The 19,231-nt window shown below is 40.6% G+C and overlaps 1 protein-coding gene across 4 annotated transcripts in view; it reads right to left on the bottom strand.

Annotated features, from left to right (window-relative positions):
* SLC8A3 (solute carrier family 8 member A3) overlaps positions 1–19,231 on the bottom strand; it is a 314,434-nt gene that overhangs the window by 219,614 nt on the left and 75,589 nt on the right. For all 4 annotated transcript variants that reach the window (XM_044272299.1, XM_044272301.1, XM_044272300.1 and 1 more), the window contains exon 2: positions 1,469–3,301. In XM_044272299.1, coding sequence (XP_044128234.1) covers positions 1,469–3,240 — 1,772 coding nt within the window. In that variant the 5' untranslated portion in view covers positions 3,241–3,301. The remainder of the gene's footprint in view (positions 1–1,468; positions 3,302–19,231) is intronic.

Here is a 19,231-nt window from a genome sequence, read left to right as displayed (position 1 = left end):
CGAATCTTAATAGCAGAAAGGAAAAGCGCAAGTGTGAAAGTAGCCTTAGTTTGTATAGTGTGTGCAGATGAGGCACTGGCTTGGCTATAAACCTACGGTATGTTATGTTTCAAGGTCTGTTTAAAATGTTGAGCATTGATTTATAAAATAGCTACCTTCCAACTAGGAGCAGTAGAGGCACAGCTTTCTTTTCTTTTTGGAAAAAAAAAACTAATTTACATACCCTTTTCCCCAGTGGATCATTACATGGCCTATAAGACTCCTTATACCTACTAAGGCACTCTCCACATGGAGAAATAGTAGTCCCAGATCCCAACAAAGACCTTTCACCCGGTTAAGCTAGTTCTTTCTGCTCGCAACTGACAAGGGGCGATCACCTCAAAACAGCTGTCAAAAGAGGAGGTAGTGGCTTGGCTATAATCCTAAATTATGTTTAAAGGCCTGTTTAAAAAGTCCAACATTGACTTTCAGCTGGTGGCACCAGAGGCACAGCTCTCTTTTCTTTTTGCAAAAAAAGCTAACTTGCATGCATCACAATCCGGCATGGATTCATTTCCCATAATAGTTTACAACCCCTTTAAAGGGAGTCTGTCACTAGGAAATTCACTGTTACATCAGGCACAATGCCTCATAGGACTAGCTCAGCTATATGTAATGATACTCATCATTTAGTGGTCTGTTGCTTTATCCTAGAGAAAAAGTACTTCTATCCATATGGAAATAGAGTGCACAGTGGGCAACACCAAGCCACTTTGTGCACCCTTGCTCCTCCAGCTCCCTCTGCCAGCACCATCTTCTCCTTTTTGATTTAATCATCTTGTGTGGCCCTTTAAATCAAAGAGAGGGAGGTTCTGAAAGAGGAAGGAGGAGCAAAGTAGCTTTGACCCACCCTCAGTGCACTTAACTGCTCATTTGCTTAAGGATGAAAAGTACCTTTTCTCCAAGATGAGGCAATGGACCACTCAGTGAAAGGTGTTAATATATTTAGCTACACCTACAAGGCATTGTAAGTGGTTTAACAGTGACTTTTCACAGTGACAGACTCCTTTTAAACAGTAGAGTCAAATTTGTGACAACCGTTTCTTAGACATAAAGATAAAATGAAGATGCTAAATAAGCCGAAAGTAAAGATCATAGTTCACTGAACAAATCTGCAAAAATGTCAAATCCGTTATGTTATTGCTAAAAAAAAGGCAACAAACCAACAGACAACCCCATGGGTCTTATCTATAGTATAATATACAACTGAAAATGATTATAAAAAATAGATTTTTGAATAATATTATAATATTGTAGGTTTGCAAAAAATACATTGGAATTCATTAGGTTTATTTGCTCAAGAAACGCTGTAATATAGAACTATATTTAACTGCTATCCCTTTGAAAGCACTCAGTAACTATAGTAATTACATTTGCAAGATAATATAGAAATGTACTAAGCAATCTAGGAATCAAGAATATTACTTACACAGTTTCATCATTCTTAAATTCCAGTTCACCATATGTATCTTCAAAATCTTCTCCACCACCTTTTGCAGTGCCTTCAATTGTCCTAAAAGGGACAATGACAGTGCCCCGAGCTCCTGATGTCCTAAGAACTTTAACTTCCATCACACCAATGCTTTCACTAACACGTATGATGTCACATTCGAAAGTAAAAATCCCAGCATGGTCATCATCCAGTATAGTAACTGAGGCCACATAGGGAGAGACCAAAACTGCTTTTGGGTAGCAAAAAGTATTGGGTTCCACTGGCTCTGAAGCATCAACTATTCGTATGTTACCGAGTCTCACGAAGAAATGTTCATCTTCTTCAAAAATGTCATCATCAATAATCCCAACTGAGAACTCCTTTTGGGTTTCTCCAGATTTGAACACTAAGGTTCCTTCTGTGAACTCATAATCAGCTCCTGCATTTGCAGAACCATCTTCAGTTTTATAGTCCACCATCAGAGTCTTGGAGACATCACCACCTTTTCTTACAACAGTCAACAAGACAGCACCACAATTTTCAAGGCATTGATAGGAGCATGGATCAAAATAGATCTTAGACACAAACTCTTCAGATTCGTCCAAGCATATGTCCTGTAAGCTGGTGCATCTCTTTGACTGCTCAGCAGCATGTTTCTTCAGAATGTTACCTGCTCCAGTCATCATTCTGGTGGCTTGTATTCGGTAAAATGCTCTGCTTTTCTGTTGATGTGACAAGGCATAATAATTTGCCATTTCTACTAACTGATCTAAATCCTTCTCCGGGTGTTTCTGCTTTAAATCCTTAAGGATTCTTATCATATCTCGGCGAGATTCATCTACTTCCTTTCCATCCATGTTTAACAGATTTCCATCTAGAAAATGAGAGTTCATGATTTTGCCGTCCATTTCGATCCCTTTTGGGTGCTCTGCCTCAGTCTCAATCATAATCCCTCGGTGTTTGTCAGTCCGATACTTTTTGTGCATATATTTGTAGAAAAGAAGACGTCTGTCTGCCACCCAGGCAAGAACAACACACACAGGAAAGAAAAACAATGTCAGCAAACCTTCCCACACTTGCACCACTCCAGGAGAGAACACAGCAAGGATCATATATAACCATATATATGCAAAGATGCTCCATGCTGAAGTCACAAAAAATACTCGAAGATGCTTGATCTTTCGAACTTCACCATCGGGTATGACATAGACACAAATAGCAATTATGATAAACATGTTAAATGCTGCACTCCCAACAATGGTGGACGGACCAAGATCTCCAGCAACAAAATTATGACCACATACCTCAATTAATGACAAAAGAATTTCAGGGGCAGAAGACCCAAGTGCCATGAGGGTTAAATTGGAGACTGTTTCATTCCATACTCGAATAGTCGTTGTGGAGGTCTCACCATTGGGTTTTTTAAATATGATTTCCCGTTCTTGTGATGTTATGACCTCTATAGATGCCATAAAACGATCTGCAATGATGGACACGCCAAGAAACATGTAGATCATTGCTACAAAGTACACAATAACTCTGGCAATCTTATCTCCCAGGGAAGGGTTCTCTGGGTACCATATCGGCAAAATGACACCTGCCTTACAGTCAAAGGATCCAGTGCAGGAGTAGTTTTGTTTTTGTGGACTGCTTGGAGGGTGGCCTGCAGAAACAGCATGAACCTGAGGACTTTGAAAAAGCAAGATGAATGTGACAAGTCCAAAGTGAAGAAAAGTTGATGCAAGGGGCTGCAACTTTAACCAAGCCATACATAAATTTGATTTGGGAGCTATAATTCCAGGTAATCCTCTGTACAGATCGCTCTGAAACCTACAAGACAAGAAAGAAAAATTAAGTTATGTCACGTACTGTACGTTATTAATGAGCAGCAGCACGTCAATGACAAGGAGTAGCAGGTCATAATAATGAGTCTAGTTAAAGCACTCCGCCATATCAGAGGTGACTCCTGTGTCCCACAACCAAGGCAAACTAATGAACATTCATAGCCAGGTCAGGTCACAGACAATTCTATTTTCATGGTCAATTAATAATAAAATAAAAAATTGCACAAAGCACCGAATGTAATATTATAGATTACAAATAGACTGGGTAAACAGCTGACTGTCAAATGTTTTTGTCACAGCTAGGCCTTGTGTGATGCCATGCAAGTTTTGAGTCATACAACAATGGCACCCACTGCAGTCTATGGGACATGCTCCATTGGATGCCGTATTCCGGAGATATTCTTCATGAGAAGAACTCCATAATTCTTTGCTATAAGGAGGCACCATGCAGTGGCCATATGGCTAATAACCACACTCAACATAGTTACACAGCATCATCACCAATATATTCCATGCTTGTGTATCTGCTTTTATAAAGCATATCATACCTGTATATTTCCTCTATATTTTAGGTCTATGCAACCATTCAGCTGAATTTTGCCCAACATACATCCACTCTGTTTCCGATGAAAGCTTAACCTATCAGGGTCAATGACAAGCAATTAATGCTACTAAGCAAATTTAATTCAACTTCAATGCGCGGCATCATTTTCTCTGCACCCAGAGGCATTGACAGTCAGTAATTGTAGTAATGGACAAAAGTATTGATTACCTAACCAACTAATTTAATAAAAGTATCTCAAGGGACTTCAGTTTTCATGTCAGCCATCTTACATATACAAACTGGTTTATAAGGGTCACTGTCACAGAGTACATAGTATAAACCTTTATTATATTATTATATTAAAATAACCCCACATGTAGCACGTATTGAACAAAACAGCAAATAATACATATAGTCGGGATACAATGGTCGTCAGTCTTCCATGATATAGGAAGGGGCAGTTTTATAGGCAGGGTGGTTATATAAACACGGGGCTCTCTCCCTACTAATCACCCTAAACTATTGATCCCTGCCTACAAAACGGAATGGCCATCCCGATAGGGGCGATTCCGTGTTCAGAAACCTCCTATATGCCCTAGGATGGCCCTTAAACCAGATGATACAGGCCCACCCTATCGGGGTGGCCTGTAATTGATGATGTGGCCTAATCTAAATATACAAAAAATAATAAATGCGGAATATATAAAAAATATATACCCACAGTTATGAACAAAAGCAATTGTCAACAGACACCAAGTACACTTTACACTCTTTTCTATGTTATTAGTATTTTTTAGAAAGGGTACCTCTAGTTAAAAGATACCAACGCATATATAAGGTCCCTTTGCCCCAATCCCAACTCGCTTCGCCCAGTTTAATAAGTCGGGCTTATCAGGGGACACTCAACACATGTCCTAATAGGCATCAGACAGGTATAAATTATAGTTGTTGTTTTGTTCAATACGTGCTACATGTGGGGTTATTTTAATATAATAAAAGAATAAAGGTTACGTTTATACTATAGTGGTACTCTGTGACATGGATACTTATAATTACACCACTATAAGGATATCTCCCCTATGACGGGTTATTGTCCTAGCTGTGATTTTCTGGTTTATAAGGGTAGCAGAGTGCATTGTGTACTAGCGCTTATCTACTTATTACTTTTACAGATGTCTGCACAGAACAATTATCATTCTAGGGGAACATATATTTACCAGTAAAGGCAACCACTGAAACATACATTTACTGAATGAAGGAACTGACTCAAATGGATACCCAGAAAGATTTTTAAGAGTACGTGGATGTCATAGAGTAAGGTCCCAAGCTCAGGCCCCACTACTTTTAGCAAGGGCAGAAAGCTGGTATAAAGAGCTCTGGCTTCCTCAGATTTCTGACTTTTGCCCTGGTTGACTTGCCATGACCATCAATTACATGGTATTTGCTCATGTGAATGGATGCCATGCTATACCATGTTTTATCTGAGAGATTTCATTTGATCATCTGGTGATTGATAACACCTTCTTTAATCTAACTAGTACAGTCTAAAGCCTCATGCACACGGGCGTTGTGCGGCAGTTCCGTGCATTGGGGATCGCAATTGCAGTCCCTAATGCACGGGCAACATCCGTGCAGCGGCAGCGGGCCGGACCCATTCAACTCCGTAGTGCTTTCGGTGTTCCGTTCCGTGACTCCGTTCCGCATCTCCGGAATTGCGGACCCAATACGGCCACGGCCGCCCAAAGGCCGTGTGCATGAGGCCTAAAAAAGTGGTTCACAACCTGCACCTCAGTTGGTACACACCTCAGGTACTCTGGGGTTTATGCCGCTAGCAAAAAAACTAAGGCTACCCAGGCCTAAAGCAAAGTTTCACTGCTGGTTACTAAGTGACCCACATGCGAGCCGACCTGCTTACAGGGTAAGCATGCCAGCTCTTAAAGCTTGCCCAGAGGTGGGACCAGCACCCATCTGACATTGGTGGCATATCCTAGTGATATGCAACCAATGTGTGTGATGGGCCAACTTATAATGGGGTCCATTAGGGATATTCACTGTGTCACTGATGGCAAGAACTCTGACCACAGTGCAGTGCAAGTCTTTTTATCCTAATAGTTATAACCGATGGCTCTCTTGAGATACTGGGTTGGAAATTCTTGTCACTTGAGGGTACAGTAGTTGGCTTTAATGGGCTCAGAAACACTGCACTAAAATTCAAAATTATTATCTATCTTGCATAATTTGGTTTGTAAATTAGTGCCCAATGGGGTCCGAACAAACATACTGATCGGTGAGTAAGCTCTCTATAAATCAGGACCTACTGTGTGTATCGTTGATCGGGAAATTAGACTGTAAGACTCCTGGTGAGTGGAGACAACCTCTACAGTGCTTTGGAATACACTGATGATTACCGACTTGTTCCCTTTCTTTCTTTTCTATTTTATCTGCTTTAGGTTTTACTTTGTATAGGATTTAGATGTATTTTTCTTCAGCGAATGTGGAAACATATATATATATATATATATATAATATATTTTTTTTTATTGTTGCCGATGTGGCACAGGTTGTCCGCCATTGTATTTCTCTTACTTAACCCAACCTGTATTTCGGTTGCCTGGTTTCCTGGTTCTTTAAAGTGCCTATTCCCAAATAAATTAATATTCTTTGTAGATTGTGTAGTTTATCTAGATCATCTGTACAGCTCAAAAGAATGTGACAGATGACACTTTGAAGATACTGTGGTGGCAGATATATAATTCAAGTGTTCTTACAGTAACATTGACATGCTGCAAGACAGAATACGCAGAGGATAATAGTGTAATTGCCTACATGAAAGAAGCCAGGCTGCCTACAGCGAGCAGAAAACTTACAAGTAACAGGTAATTGTGGTATATGTAGAAGAGTGAAAGGAATATATGACGGGTATCATGGCATGTATTGTTATGAAGAAGCCGACCAAGAAATCAACTAAAGCAGCTTTGAAGCATTGATTTCTATAAACATATGACACAGCACGAATACAGGTTTCCTTGCAATTCTAACAATGAAGGCAAACAGTTATTGATAATAAACAATGCATCTTAAATTAACAAAAATACTGTAAATTTACATATAGGCATAAATTAAATATCTATTTCTGGTGTTTGTTTACAGCACCTATGCGGAACAGTGTGTCTCCATGGTGATATACTGTATAACATCCATTTGTAGTCTAATACTGCAGCCATGTTCCTTTCGATCTGCTACCAGATTATTTCTAACCTGCCACATCAATAATAAATAGTTGACAGATAGAAGACGGTATGACTGCAGATCAGACTACGCAGGGTTTGTTTGCAGTCTGTAACCATGGAAACTGATAGGTCTACTTAGATGCTGCAGACACAAACAATAGCCTGAAAAGGTATTCCAATTTTTATTTCAGATACTTTAGAGTAGAGAGAGTGAGTAGATAGATTCATATGGATCGAATTTGTTATTAGTCACAAATCTGAATAACGTGGTAACGAATCAGTTTTTTTCTAAAATGGCTGCTGCACGTTACAAAATGAAAGTAAGAAGCCCAGGAAGGAAGGAACACCCATAATGCAGTACAGTCAGCCAATCAGCAGATAGACGGCCCCTGTGATGTCACAGCCCTATAAAAAGCTTCATCCTGCCCGGTCTCCTCCATTTTACTTAGTGCAGGGAGAGATGTGACAGATGTGGCGCCCAGGGACAGTGATTAGGAAAGACTTTATTTACAAAATATGACTTTTAGGGACAGCTTAGAGATAGTGTAGAGAGATAATAGGGAGACTTTATCCACACTGTAGGGAGAGTGCAGGGGCCAATTGAACAGTGTAACGCAAATTGGGGTTAAAAAGCATTCTAATACTACTGATTTTAGGTTGTTTGCATTCTTTTATACATAAGTAATTACATTAATCCTTGATTCTGTTATTGGGGTGAAATTGTGGTCTGATACTACTGATTTTGGGGTGTTCACATTGTTATTTTACATAAGTAATTCCATTTATCCTTGATTCTGTAATTGGGGGTGATATAGCGGTCTGATACCACTGATTTTGGGGTGTTCATGTTATTTTGGAGATTGTTCTTGTGATGGATCAGAGCAAGGGAAAAACAAACAGTGAAGTCGACACAAACTTACTGCTGACACCCTCTCCACTCTTTCATAGGCCCAAAACTGTGTAACAGAACTGGTTCTCTAGCAATCTATGTGGAATCAGCAGATGGTATAAAAGGAGAGCTCTTTCACTCTATAGTAGAATCTTGGGCCACTGCACAGTTAAGTCATTTATACCTGATGCTAACATTGACCTGTAAGGCTGAGTTCACACTTGACTCATTTGGTCAGTTTTGAACCCGTAAGTGCAAAATGATGTACACCGAGATGCACGCTCCCTGCAGCCAGAAAATATCTGCCTTTTGTCACAAATTAATTTCGATCAAATCTCAAAATTTTGGGAAAAAGCTTCCGAATCGAAGGTTTGAAAACTTTGCTCATTTCTAGAGAGGAGATGGGCCTCTATGCTGTACTGTTATGTAAGAACTAAACTAATTTTGGGAAAACTATCAAGAACATATCTATAAAACACATTGATTTTATATGATTACACAAAACACTACTCATGTAAAAACAGAAAGGAAAATCTGGCTACGTAGGCCTAGGGCAGTGGTGGCAAACCTATGGCATGGGTGCCAGAGGCAGCACCGAGATCCCTCTCTGTGGGCACCCGCATCCTGGAAAAAGTATGGTGTACCAATGTGCCTTAGACTATTCCTGCCATTCATCAGAGCAGGGCGCACTATAAATGGCACAGGCAGCGCATTGAATGTAAGCAGGTTATTAAAGCTAAATGATAAAGTACATGGAAGATATACTATACTGGACTGTAGTATTCAGGTTAATTTGCTGTGTTGGCACTTTGAGATAAATAAGTGGGCTTTGGGTTACCGTTTGGGCAATCGGTCTCTAAAGGTTCACCATCACTGGCCAAGGGTGACAGATGACTAGTTGTACGGTAGCTGCATTAAGTCTATGCATCCTTGTGCAGGACTCCAGTCTCCTGTGATCCGCATAATGCAAAAGGGAACAATTTTAAGAGATATGGGATAAGGCGGAACAGTTCCTTTAAAATACCTGGTTCCAATTGTACCAAGGTCATAAATGTGTTCTGAGAAGAGCAGTGGAGAATTGCCACAATGTCAGTGTATGTGAAAGGTACTAAAGATACACAATGAACGGGCCATAGTACTGTTATATAAGCAACAAGAAGACGGCACATCAGACTATAAAATGATGAACCGAGTCACAGCATGAATCACCGGTATTTAAAATAACTGCTCCAAACGCCTAAACACTAAAAGAATTGGACACTTTTACATAAGTAACACGCGAGTAAGCTATCATTAGGTGTTACCTTCAATAGCTCGGTTCAGTTCAAATCACTTTCTTTTGTGAAAGAAAGGTATTATTTAGATAATTTTTTGCTTTTTAAAAGAAAAAAAGGCAGGTATGGTATGATTTTTTTTCCGGGTGAGGGTGGGGGGGGGGGGGGGGGGGAGTGTTATTTGACTTCATTAAAAAGAATCTGGAAAATCGAATGTTAAAAGGGGTTGTCCAAGTTATATTTATTGATGACCTATCCTCCGGATAGGTCATCAATATCAGATCGGCTGGGGTCCGACGCTCGACACCCCAGACGATCAGATGTTTGAAGAGAAGGCGCGCGCTGTGCCAGCGCCGCCTCCTCTTCACTGTTTACCTTCTAGCCATTGCATTTGCAGCGGTAAGCAAGTGTAATTACACGAAAGCCGTCCCATTCATTTCAATGGAACGGATCGCTCCTATACAAGCTGCAGATGCAACGGCTAGAAGGTAAACAGTGAAAAGGAGGCGGCGCTGGCACGGCGCGCGCCTTCTCTTCAAACAGCTGATCGGCGTGGGTGACAGGTGTCGGACCCCAGCCGATCTGATATTGATGACTTATCCTGAGGATAGGTCATCAATAAATATAACTTGGACAACCCCTTTAATTAGTAAGTAGGCCATCACTAAAGTTAGGGCTCAATCTATGAATTTAGAATGAAAACAAGCACTGCCATTATTATTTTTTAATGAGTATGTATTATAAATAAGAATGCTAGATATTGATAAGGAAGGGGCCTAATTGAGGAATGACTAATTGCCCATCAGACAACTATCAGGTGGTATTTCAGGTATCAAGTTTGGTATGGGGCACATTCTGAAACTGAGGTTTTTGGCGCATTAAATATTCCATGCAGCAGAGGAACCACCCCCTAAAACCAATGAAGTTGAGGTCAAGATTAAATAGAAGTGGGAGATTTAGGCCTTATGTGTAGCACGGTCTGTCTGTGCACGCTGGCATCTCACTGCCAGGATGCTCACCATTCGCACTTGTCCTCTGGTGGCCCATGCCCATTGGCATCTTCCTGTTCCCTCCCAATAAGCACTGCCACTGGAGCTCTGTTACCTCTGTCCACGCCATGCTAGGCCTCTGAGGCCTTTTCACTTCCTACCTGCATCTCTCTATCCACAGGGCACGTCCTATACTGGGCATGTATGTCCTAATCTATCCTGACCCTATGGATAGCCTTTCTTGTGTATTTAAGGAGCCCTGCTCTTTAGGAGGGTGCCTGAGCAATAAGGTTCCTAGCTTGACTAGTCTCTGCAAAAATTTGTTTTCTGCAGTTTGATCTTCTGTGCCTGACTACTGCCTGTTTACTGTATTGTACCAGTTCCACCTGCCCTGAACTCCCACTGGCTTATCGTACTGACCCTGTGCTGCCTACCCCAATCTTTGGCCTGCTTATAGGATTGAAAATACACCGAATGTCATGACTTCTGTCTGTCCACTGACCAGGATTCAGCCTGTCCCCTTTGATGCCATTCACCAGCGTCTCAAGACCCATGTAGGTCAGCTGTCACTGAACAGAAGCTTCTCCAAGTGGTAGCTATATGGTGGTTGCAGCGAAGACTAGATCCCTGTATAGGAGTGAACACCACGGGGACCACTTAGATAACATCCTTAGGAGTTGCCCTAAAAAAAATCCTTTGAGGTCTACACCCACTGCATTATATTATGCATAAAGTCCAGAAAGACACCCCATAGTACATAAATTTTAATATGGTCCATAGTACGGATCCAAGTGCGTGAGGACATGGGTAAATACTTGATGGACATATACATGAGTTGGCTACAAAGTGTACAGCCTACATCACTGGATATCAAAGACAAGAGAAGAAGTGATAAACCACCAGGCTTGGAGATTTACATACCACCCTAAAGAAACAGTTATACATTTGACAACAGTTTAGGAAGGAAGCCAGGCAATTACCTCATTAATGTCTGCTTGCCTAGACTACTTGCCATAAAAAAATCTATGAGCAATTTTGATAAACAGTGAAGCGCTTTCCTGTCAGAGCAGCCTATATATTTATGGTAGGATCATGGTTGCCTCATCGTGTCTGTTGTTTTCATGGACAGTTCATGAAATATTAGGTAATTAAAGGTCTGACCATGATGTCTAAGACACAGTTTACACTGTAATCATGAACAGAACCCCAATGGCCTCATTTTTCATGGGCTGTCCATAAAGAAAGAAACTAGACAGGCTTGCAATCCTGAGTGGAACATATTCAGAAGATTCAATGCTGTAGTAGTACTTGTAAGCACTGCCAGGGTGGTGGAGAAACAGACGATACTGGCAAGGTTGGCATCGTCGGAAACTGTGAGAGACTCTGATAAGGCTAAAACAGGACAGATTGGTGCAGTGCTTTTCCTTTTCTGTTATCATTTTCCTACTCCATTTAACAGGGTTAGGATAGGCCATCAATATTATATCGGTGGGGGGGTCAATCTCTTGGCAGCCCCAACGATCAGCTGTAAGAAACTGGCCATGGTGCGTGGGCCAACAATGATGCCTCCTTCCTATTTACTTGAACAGCAAAGAGCCATCCCATAGAAGTTAATGGGACGGTGTAGTTGTAGTTACACTGCTCGCCGCTGCAATTGCAATGGCGAGCATGAACAGTGAAGAGAAGGCATCGCTCGTATAAGCGCTGCGTTCTCTTCAAACAGGCTGATCGGCGGGGGGCCTGGGACTTGATGACGTAACAGTCATTTCATCCCGAAAAAAATTAGCCCCTACACAAGACAGTCACTCCCAAAAAATAAATAAAACTATGGCTTTCAGAATGTGGAGACACCAAAGAATCATATTTTTTTTTTTAAATGCTTTGTTATGTGAAACTGAAACAACCAACCAAAAGAAAAAGGTATTGGCATTGTCGCATCCATGACAACCTGCTCTATAAAAATACCACATGATCTAACCTGTCAGATGAATGTTGTAAATAACAAAAAAAAAACGGTGCCAAAACAGCTATTTCTTGTTACCTTGCCTCACAAAAAGTGTACCATAATATAGAGCAACCAAAAATCATATGTACCCTAAAATAGTACCAACAAAACTGCCACCCTATCCCGTAGTTTCTAAAATGGGGTCACTTTTTTGGAGTTTCTACTCTAGGGGTGCCTCAGGGGGGCTTCAAATGGGACATGGTGTCAAAAAACCAGTCCAGCAAAATCTGCCTTCGAAAAACCGTATGGCGTTCCTTTTCTTCTGTGCCCTGCCGTGTGCCTGTACAGCAGTTTATGACCACATATGGGGTGTTTCTGTAAACTACAGAGTCAGAGCCATAAATATTGAGTTTTGTTTGGCTGTTAACCCTTGCTTTGTAACTGGAAAAAAAATTAAAATGGAAAATCTGCCCAAAAAAGTGAAATTTAGAAATGTTATCTCTATTTTCCATTAATTCTTGTGGAACACCTAAAGGGTTAACAAAGTTTGTAACATCAGTTTTGAATACCTTGAGGGGTGTAGTTTGCAAAATGGGGTCATTCTTGGGTGGTTTCTATTATGTAAGCCTCACAAAGTGACTTCAGACCTGAACTAGTCCTGAAAAAGTGGGTTTTAGAAATTTTCTGAAAAATTTCAAGATTTGCTTCTAAACTTTTAAGCCTTGTAAAATCCGCAAAAAATAAAATGGCATTCCCAAAATGATCCAAACATAAAGTAGACATATGGGGAATGTAAATAATAACTATTTTTGGAGGTATTACTATTCATTATAGAAGTAGAGAAATTGAAACTTGGAAATTTGCAAATTTTTGCTAAATTTTATTTTTATTTTATAAATAAAAATGAATTTTTTTTTTACTCCATTTTACCAGTGTCATGAAGTACAATATGTGACGAAAAAACATTCTCAGAATGGCCTGGATAAGTAAAAGCGTTTTAAAGTTATTCACACATAAAGTGACACTGGTCAGATTTGCAAAAAGTGGCCTGGTCCTTAAGATGAAAATGAGCCCGGTCCTTAAGGGGTTAAAGTCCTTAGGAGGTGTTCCTTTTTAAGTTGGAGCCAGGTGCACCTTCAAACATCGAAATCCACACGATCACTCTCCTTCTTAATGAGCCATTCTGTGAATCATCAGAGAGGTCGCACAAATTGTGAAGTACCGTCAACAAAGTTCAAATCATAAAAGATTTATTATACAGTACTTACAAACGTAATAAAGTTTAAAGCATATCATAAAACACTGGATATCCCCCGTGTTCCTGCCCGACCCGGGTTTCACTCACGCTTCGTCAGGGGCAAACCAGGTACTTCACTATTTGTGCGACCTCTCTGATAATTCACATTATGGCTCATTGAGAAGGAGAGCGATCGGTGTGGATTTTGATGTTTTCCTATGTTTGAAGGTGCATCTGGCCCCAACTTAAAAAGGAACATCTCCTGAGGACCGAAAAACGCCAAGACTGACTGTGTGAATTATACCCACTTCACTGTAGGACCTGCAGCGCAACAGTGACATTCAACATATCGGAGACTTTCTAGTTTTGTTGGAGGTAATGAACACAGTGATGTCACCCTACACAGGTAATGAACAGAGTGATGTCACCCTACACAGGTAATGAACAGAGTGATGTCACCCTACACAGGTAATGAACACAGTGATGTCACCCTACACAGGTAATGAACACAGTGATGTCACCCTACACAGGTAATGAACACAGTGATGTCACCCTACACAGGTAATGAACACAGTGATGTCACCCTACACAGGTAATGAACACAGTGATGTCACCCTACACAGGTAATGAACACAGTGATGTCACCCTACACAGGTAATGAACACAGTGATAATTAATGCAGTGATGTGAAGTATAGGGGTAAAAACTAAAGAAACTGACACTGCTGATGACCAAAGCTCAGGGTATCATTCCCCATAGAGTAATAGAGCTGGTGATAGACACTATAGACAATGTAAACATCTTAGATACTCTTGCCTCTTACTTATGACTTACCACTTATACATATCATTTATTGATATACTGCCTATGTTTTAATATGTTCTGGTTAACAAGGCTCAAAAGACGTAGGTTCAATTGTGAAATACAAAAAAGACGAAATATAATAATAGGCTAAGGGAATCCAGGTGAAGAATATAATTTCTGAATGATTACTGCATTGGGTGAGCAAAGTTGTTCAACATTGATATCAGTCATGTGAAAGAACTTTTCCATTATTTGGAAATGTATTTCAATGAGTGCCATGAGAACCCTCCAGGAGGAAAGCTGCCACCACTTACATGAACAACTAATGCATTGTGAAAAATGTGATTGGTAATGGGTGGAATAATTACATCGGCCTTTCACACATTCGATGACTTGAAGACTTGCCCATGGCTGCTTGTTTTATTTTACAGTGAGAAATCCTATTTACTATTTTCCCAAATACGTGGTATTTGCTCTGTAATGACAAATCCAAGTTCATATTACTATTGCCCACGAATTTCCCAGGTCTTTCTTAGTAAGCCTGAAATCAATAGAAAGGAACCAAATAATCTTTATTGGAATAATCTGTATTGCAAACCACAGAAACACAATGTATCTTACTGACTATACTGCATTAAAAAATGTTCTTCTTGCAAACAAAATTCCCTTCTACCATAGATCAATTAGTCTTATTAAATTTTATTGATTTTGTGGTTTCCTTTTGGCTTGCTGATGAGCACCGTTATTTGTGGTGGAAAAAAATACCCTCAAAAACTCCAGTAGCAGCAAAACAACAATACTATATATCTAGACGAATTAAATACACTACACTGTGGGAAAGGGCAACACTTCTGTAGCCGTCACATAAGACTGAGCATTATCATATGCCTATCCCAAAATGCCCTATTTTGTCGGTTAAGTAACCTAAATAACCAGTAAGAAGTCCTTCTACAACTGTGTTTTCTTTTCCAGCACCAGGAAAAAGGGGTTAGGGGCCATTCTGGGTCAGCGACTATAATATCCGACCAGTCATGATAATGAATGTCTTTGCTCTCCATTCGATCAGGGAAAGCTTGAGGCTGCTTGAAAGTGTTTATTCACACAGCTATAGGTTGTACTATGGTCATTTTTCAGCTGAGCAGAACGGAGCAAGTAATGCACTTTTCATTTAGAGTGCCATAAATATTTTTTAGCTCCCCCAAGGTTGTCTCCCATACGGTAACTTGCTATTACTTAAGGTCGCTTGTACGCACAGTTTATGCTCTCCCAGTGCCGTCTGCGGTAAACTCCTTTTTAGTATTACCCTCTGCCATATATCTAAGTGAGCTTTTTAGTAAAATGAGAAGGTGTAAAAAAAAAAAATTATATACCGGTATATGAAATAAATGGGGTAAATTTAACAACTTGTTTGCTACTTGGTTTTATTTTACATTTTGCCTTTTATTTAGTGAATTCTATTTGGTTTACGTTTATTTTTACTGTTTTGCATGCACACATTGCACACTTTGCTAGTGGCCACAGTTAAGACTCATTCAGACGCCAGTGTTTTGGTCAGTGATTGGGAGCCAAAACCAGGCTTGGAGCCTCCACAGACATAAGGTATTACCCTAAGTTCAGACCTGAGCGTTTTACAGCGCGTTCCTACGCGCTGTAAAACGCTCAACAAGGAGAAACCAATGATTCCCTATGGGAATGGTTCTCACCTGGGCATTTTACAGTGCGTACGATCACGCTGTAAAACGCCTGACGCTCAAACAAGTTCTTGAGCTTTTTTGGGGCGTTTTGTCGCGCGTTCCCGTACATAGATATTCGGGAACGTGCGACAAAGTGTGTTAGCTTGTCTCTGTATGCGCGATTGTAAACGCCGGTACAATCGCGCATACAGAGCGCTCCTTTCAGAACGCTCAGGTCTGAACCCAGGGTAAGGGAAAGAGATGCATCTGTTCTGTGTTTAGAGCCGCACCTGATTTTGGCTCAAAATCACTGATGGAAATCACTGACTGAACACCGACGTGTGAATGATGCATTATAGTTGGAGCTCATTCAGACGGCCGCATGCTGTCCGCAAAAATGCGGATCCGTTTTTTTGCGTCTTAGATGCTGTCCCATTCACTTCTATTGGGCCCCTTTCTTCCATTGCACGGCTCAGCAAAAAAATTAAACATGCCCTATACTGGTCAGTGAAAATCAGGACATGGCCCTATTGAAGTCCATGGATCAGCAAAAAAACTGAATGCAATCAGTTTTTTTAAGGACATGCTGAACTGTCCACAAAAAAACGGATTTTTGCTGACAGCATACGGCCGTCTGAATGAGCCCTTAGAAACATTTATGAAAGTACTATGGAATATTGCAATGCAAAAAAACGATGCATTTCTTACCAACACTTACTTGGTCTAAACCAAGACCCATTTTCTACCTGCTAAGGCCGGATACACACATCTGTGTTCGAAGCGTGTTATCTCTCTATTACTAGGATGTGTCACAGCCCGACTGTGGGTTTAACTGATCCGCACTCACATCGTAGGAATCTAGGATGATGCAAGTTCCGGTCGGTTAAGCCCAAGGTCACATCCGAGTCATACAGATATGAAGGTGTGAATCCAGTCTAAATGTATAAGCATCTGTGTACCCAGGTAATAAATCTAGCTAAAGAAAATTGAAATCAGCTTGACACAAAATGAACATGAATAAATTAAACAGAAATAGTAAGTGTGCCCCACTGTGCGCTGCCTGCTGATAGATCTACCAATGGGCATAGCATTGCCAGTAGGGCCAAATCACCAAAGGCCTGCAAGGATGAGGTGGCAGGCTCAGAGATTCACCATCAGGGCGCTATTATAGTTGGTGATAAATATTCTGCACATATAGACTATATAGTAGGTAGAGGCAGGACCATAGGAGGTCAAGAGGTTTAGGTTATTGAGCACTCAATACCAATAAATGCTTCTAAAGTTTCTTTAATTAGTGCCTGGAAAATAGCTATTTATAATCTGTAAGCCCTCCTATGCATTTCGGATATCAGAGCAAAAAAATGTTATAAGCACATAACCACCTCCTATATACCGGTAAACGGAAGAGGGGGGCATTCATAGACTAGATATGGCTCAGCGTTGCAGAACATGCTGCAAATCTAAACAAATGCATAAACATAATGATACATAATTACAATTTGTTATATAAACAATTGAGATCAGGGTAGAGAAGACAGTGGGGGGTCATGTACTACGGTTCTACACCAGGCAGGGTGAGGATGGGAGGAGGCTCCCGCCCGCACCCAACTCAACAATACTTGTTCCACAATACTGCCACTCATGGCACCAGATATTTACTCCAGCACCTGTTGGCACACACACAGCAGAAAATGCAACAAATGTATTAAGACACATGTGCCTGTTAATACACTGGCTGGATTTTCCACCAGCGGGGTGATAATCACCAAAATGGTTGTATTCTGCTGTTCCGAGTTACAATATCTAGGGAAAACGACATCATAAAAAAGGTTTTCACTGCATTGTTTTTCCATTTAAAAAAAATCATCTAAATGACATGGTTAGCAATAGGGTGGTAAGGATGACAGGGGTATGATAATTTGATAATGGCTGGCAGATAGGGTAAATGTGCTCCTTTTTATCAGACGCACTGACAATTATTTTGATCATGATCTGTTACTTATCCCCAGAGTTTCTTTCCACAAAGAGAAAGCTAAATTGGCAGCCACCGACAACTAAGTGGTTTGCACCTTCATAAAAAGCTATTGACATTCATTCCAGCAAGTCAGCTTTCATTGGCTCTGTCCACAAAAGCTCATTGTGAAGTCTGATGGAGAGTATTGACCATTTCTGCTCTAAACTGCCAAATCACACTGAAGAAACAAAGTAGACACTGCATGGACAGTCCTACTGCATTATTAAAAAGGGCAAGAAGACAGTCTGTGCAGGCCGGGCAAGCAAATGGAGCTCGGCAGAGGTGAGCACTCATTTACATGGTTTGTTATTTAAGATGTCAGTTTCAATGATAGTAGCTCCCTCCTTTAAAGCCTATTTTTTGCCTAAAATACATGTATGTTCTAGGACAATAATCAATTTTTTTTTTTTTATAATTCAGCCAGTCCATGATTTAAATAGAGTTCTCTATACTAATGCCAATCACCATTTTACAGCTGGCCTACCCAGTCGAGAGTGGACTAGATTTTCTCACGTCTCATTGTTTATGGGAATGCCCTTAAAGGGGTTGTCTCACTTCAGTAAATAGCATTTATCATTAAAGGGGTTGTCTACTTTTTTCTATTGATGGCCTATCCTGAGGATAGGTCATCAATATCAAATTGGCAGGGGTCTGACTCCCGGCACTCCCGCCTATCAGCTGTCTGAAGAGAAAGCAGTGCTCGTACGAGTGCTGCCTTCTCTCCTCTGTTTTCCTGCTCACTATCGCAACTGCAGTGGTAAGCAGTGTAATTATAACTATGGCATCCCCATTCACTCCTATGGGACCGCTACCATCTGTTCAAGTGAATACTACAGAGCCGATACAAGTGCTGCTTTCCCTTCAAACAGGTGCCAGGTGTCGGACCCCCGCCGATCTGATATTGATAACCTATCCTGAGAACAGGTCATCAATAGAAAAAAGTGGACAACCCCTTTAATACAAGGTACTTACTAATGAATTGTGATTGTCCATATTGTCTCCTTTGCAGGCTCAATTAATTTTTCTATCACATTATACAGTGCTCGTTTCAAGGGGTTATACAATCCAGCAGAAAAAAAAAAATACCGGACTATGCCCACTCCTGTGGTACCATGTCCATAACTAACAGGATGGGATGCCAAACCTGCTCTTTGCAGTGGGAAGCACCCTCCATATACCAGTGTTCTTCAGTAAAGCCATGTCCTACTAGGTTTACAGATGAATAAATATGAATTTCAAATTTCTTATAATGAAGCCACAGTGGCTGCATATAAGACTGTGGACTGTGAAACAATAAAATATGGGAGTTTATGGTCT

The sequence above is a fragment of the Bufo gargarizans genome, chromosome 11 (assembly GCF_014858855.1).
Source record: "Bufo gargarizans isolate SCDJY-AF-19 chromosome 11, ASM1485885v1, whole genome shotgun sequence".
NCBI lineage: Eukaryota > Metazoa > Chordata > Amphibia > Anura > Bufonidae > Bufo > Bufo gargarizans.
The sequence above is the reverse complement of the archived record's forward strand: the minus strand, read 5'-3'. Positions and strand labels throughout refer to the sequence as shown.